General features: G+C 57.4%; 1 protein-coding gene across 1 annotated transcript; it reads right to left on the minus strand.

Moving 5' to 3' along the window:
- Positions 1–371: 371 nt before the first annotated feature.
- CCT3 (chaperonin containing TCP1, subunit 3 (gamma)) lies at positions 372–3,908 on the minus strand (the record flags this gene model as incomplete). The annotated part of the gene is made up of 8 exons (XM_008950109.1): positions 372–504; positions 1,124–1,273; positions 1,748–1,922; positions 2,320–2,437; positions 2,556–2,652; positions 3,168–3,230; positions 3,311–3,361; positions 3,847–3,908. Coding segments are annotated over 8 exons (849 nt in total), but the record flags the coding sequence as incomplete, so codon positions are not given.
- Positions 3,909–4,212: the final 304 nt, after the last annotated feature.

Raw genomic sequence — 4,212 nt, forward strand, 5'->3', positions numbered from 1 at the left:
AGGCTTGTGGGGAGGGAAAACTAAACACGGGTCTGGCGGCGCCAGGCTCCACAGGGTCTGTCTGACTCAGCCCTGCTGAGGTTTGAAACCGCTCCTAAAAGCTGGAAAATCAAAATCCTGCTCTGGGTGTCCAAGTTCCAGAGGCAACCTCAAGAACCAGCTTCTGGGCCTGCCTGTCAGAAAGCTAAAAACTGACACAAAACTAGGACGGGGGAAAAATCTTGGTGGTTTTTTGGTTTGGTTTCTTTTTAGTGGTTGATTTGTTGGTTTTTTCCTTTGTTGGGTGGTTGTTTAACTTACCAGTGCATTGAACAGAGCAGGAGCCCTGTTAAGATGAACTCACCACCAAGTGGCATCACCCGTGCTCTTACCAGAGATTCCTTTCTCTGTGATGACCAGATCTGGCTTGACTCTGATGAGGTCCTCACAGATCTGCTGGATGTACTCCTCCTCCATCTGCAGGATCCGGGCGAAGTCTTCCTCCCGTGTGATCTCAATGTCAGTCTGCACAGAGAGCCAGGAGACCCTCACTGCACGTCCCACAGACCCTCCCCCCACAGCCCTGCCCACCCACAGGGCACGGAGCAGGGTGCCCAGGGTCCCATCCAGCCCAGTCTGGGATCTCTCCAGTTTGGAGACTCCACAGCCTCTCTGGGCAGCTGCTCCAGGCTCGGCCACCCTCACCCCAAAGAAGTTTCTCCTCCTGCTCAGGTGGCACCTCCTGGGTTCCAGTTGGTGCCTGTTGCCCCTTGTCCTGTCCCTGGGCACCACTGAGCAGAGTCTGGCCCCAGCCTCTTGCCCCCCGGGGCCCTTTAGCTCTTGCTCAGATCCTCACTGACCAGATCAATTTGACCCAGCATTAATTAAAGCACAGGGATATTTCTCTGCCTCTTGACCATCACCCAGTGCCACAAAGGGCAGCAGCTGCCTCAGCCAGTCCCCTGCAGCCCCAGTTCTCTCCCCTGCATTCTCCCCCTGCAGCAGGAGCAGCCTCTGTGTGCACCCTCTGGCAGGGAGCACACGTGGAGCCTCAGGCCCCTCGTGCTCCCAACCCTCTGCCCAGCCTCCCTCACCTTCCAGGCCCTGTGCCCCCTCTCTGGGCTGTCCCCGGGTCCCCCATTACCTGGCTCTCCCCCTTCTTGTACTCCAGGGAGCAGTCCAGCAGCACCACCCGTGGGTTCCTGATGAGGCGCCGCATGCGGGGGTGGGTCACGTCCTTGTTCACCATGATCCCCCGCAGCACACACGAGTCCTCGCTGAACCCCCCCGGGATCTGCCGGGCACAGGGGGGCAGGATGAGGCCAAACAGGGCACAATGTGCTCTCTCTGTGCTCCTGCAATGACCCAGCCCCTGACAGGGCACCCCGACAGAGCACGGCTCCCGTGGAACGACGTGTCCAGGTCACAGCCAGGGACCAGAGGACGGTGACTCAGATGAAGTCTTGGCTTAGAGGTTGACTTAGAAGAAGCTCTCCCCATTCTCAAGCTGGGGAAGAGCTTGAGAACCTGCCCCCATCCCCCCACCTGCAACAGGCCTCTGAAGACAGAAACCAACCCAACCCAACCTCACCTTTCTGAGGGGTATTCTAAAGGCGCCGACGCAACCGCCCGTTCTCACCCACAGCACTGACATCCCCCAGGTCACGCCTGGGGCCTGGACATCAGCTGCACGAAGCTTCCCCCGGGGCCCCAGCTCCACCCCAGGAGGGGGCACAGGGGGGCAGGGCAGGCCCTGGGGCACACCCACCTTCTCCACCTTGGCATACTTCTTGATGCGGCCGTTCTCCTCCAGCTCCACGGTGCGCACGGCCTCCAGCGCCATGGCGCACGCCAGCTCCGACCACCGGCTGATGGCCTTGGTGTTGATGGCACTCTTGATGATCTTCAGCATCATCTCTTTGTTGTTCACGTCCACGGGGGTGCTGGTGGGAAAACCACCCTGTGAGGGGAGCGCTGCCCCGCCCACAGCCCCCCCAAAAAACCCCCTCGAGTGCCCCTCCCATTGCACACTGCTACAATGGACTGAGAGATCCCCGTTACACAGCACAGAAACCCCACAGCAGGGGGGTGGGTTTGAACTAAAAGAGGGACATTTACACTAGAGAGAAGGGAGAGATTTTTGCTGCTGAGGGTGGTGAGCCCCTGGCCCAGGCTGCCCAGAGAGGTGGTCGCTGCCCCATCCCTGGCACCATCCCAGGGAGCTCGGGTTGGGGCTGTCCCTGCTCCCTGCAGGGGGGTGGGTGAGATGGGCTTTAAAGGTCCCTCCCCACCCAAACCCCTCTGTGAGCCCTTCCCTGACTCCCAGCAGCCCACACGTACCCAATCTTCTTCAGGATGCTGATCATGTCATCCAGGGCTCTGCGGTAAGCCCCGATGATCACAGTCGGGTGCATCTGCTGCTCCAGGAAGTGCTCGGCCACAGAGAGCATCTCTCCAGCTGCAGAGCAACAACACACCCAACCCCGGGTAAGGCAGGGCAACAAGGAACAGCCAGGCCAGGGGAAGAGAGAGCAGAAGCAGCTGCAGGGCAGGCAGAGCCCCGAGCCCCTGCTCACCCAGGATGATGACAGACGTGGTCCCGTCCCCGACCTCCTCGTCCTGCGTGCGGCTGATCTCGATCATCGACTTGGCAGCCGGGTGCTGGACCTGGATCTGGGGGGGGAACGTGTGGGGGCAGCACCTCTAACCCTAACCCTAACCCCAGGGCACTGCCCACGGCCACCCAGAGGCCTCCTGCCCAGCCCCAGCCCAGGCTCTCCCTCCTCTCCAACCCCCAAAACCAGCCCTGGTTTCTCACAGCACCACGTCTCCCACTGTTCTCCAGGCACTGGGATTTTTGGGGTGTGTTTGGGCAGCATTTACAGCAGGAAGGTGACAAGGATTTCCTGTGTAGGTGTTTGGTGTCACAAGGCTCTGACACAAGGGATTACAGCTACAACTACATCAGCTCTGTAAAGCCTCCAGGAAAACTCCCCACCCTGGGGCCAATCCTGTTTTTCTGAGAGGGAAGAAGGTTTGCTAGGAACATTTAACCCCTGCCCAGCCCCTGGTGCTGCTGTTCAGCCCTTGCTGGCTCTCCAGGCAGGAGACACTGGCAGCTACAGACCCGTACCCTGGGAGATCCCAGCCCACGTGTGAAGCAGCACGACCCCTCTGGAGAGCCTCACCTCTCTGAGGATGGCATTGCCATCGTTGGTCATCACAATCCCACCCATGGGGTCCAGCAGCATCTGCAACCCAAGGGGAGAAACGTTTGCAGAGCCCCACAACACGTGTGCCCGTGTTCCTCAGCTCCAGCCACAGTCCTCACCTTCATCATAGCTCTGGGCCCCAGGCACGTGCGGATAATGTCAGCAATGGTCTGGGAGGACAGAGGAAATCAGGTCATGCAGGGTGGCACCAAAGAGTCTAAAAACATCCCTATGAAACCAGCAGCCACTGCAAAATTTCCATGACTCGATGGCCCTGCAGTGGCTTAGACAGGAAGACTCCCTTGGGAACAGGCACAGGGGGACCACAGGAGCACCAGCACCCACAGGACCATTTCATCTGTGTGGGAAGTCACAGCTCAGCCACTTCCAGAGCTTGCAGAGAAGAGATTTGGGTGGGTTAAATCCCTCCACGTTCTGTTCCATTGCACTAATTAACACAGAATGCTAATTTTCTGTGCTGCTTCTACTCTGGATTCACATAGACTGGAGAAAGTGTGCTCTAGAACCAACTTTCTCTCTTGAATTTACTCAAATATATAAATAACATACAAATACAGATTTTTAGATGCATTTATAGACACACATCCACACACACACTAAAAGCCAACCAAACAAAAAGAATCCCACACGGTACCTTAGCAGCAGTGATGTTCCCAGCCTGGACTTTCCTTCCAGACTCACGTTTCACATTCTGGCCTAAAGCACACAGGGAAAAAAAAAAAGAACAAAACTGAACGTTTTTGTACAAATATACTTTAATCTGACCAAGGCTGAAACAGCAACACTGCAGAGGCACCAGAGACACCTCAGTCACTCCCGCTGGATCTGTCACCAGCTCTAGGTTAAGAGCTTCTGCTGTAAGGCAGGAATCTCTGCTGTGAACACCCAGAAGGGTTCCCCAGAAGGGACCAGGCTCAGAGGGCGGCTCCAGCGGGAATCCACGGTCATTCTAACGGAATTCCTGAGGAGCGTCACCGCTGGGATGACACAAAGCCCTGCA

This window comes from Merops nubicus, unplaced genomic scaffold (assembly GCF_000691845.1).
Source record: "Merops nubicus isolate BGI_N331 unplaced genomic scaffold, ASM69184v1 scaffold39841, whole genome shotgun sequence".
Classification (NCBI taxonomy): Eukaryota; Metazoa; Chordata; class Aves; order Coraciiformes; family Meropidae; genus Merops; species Merops nubicus.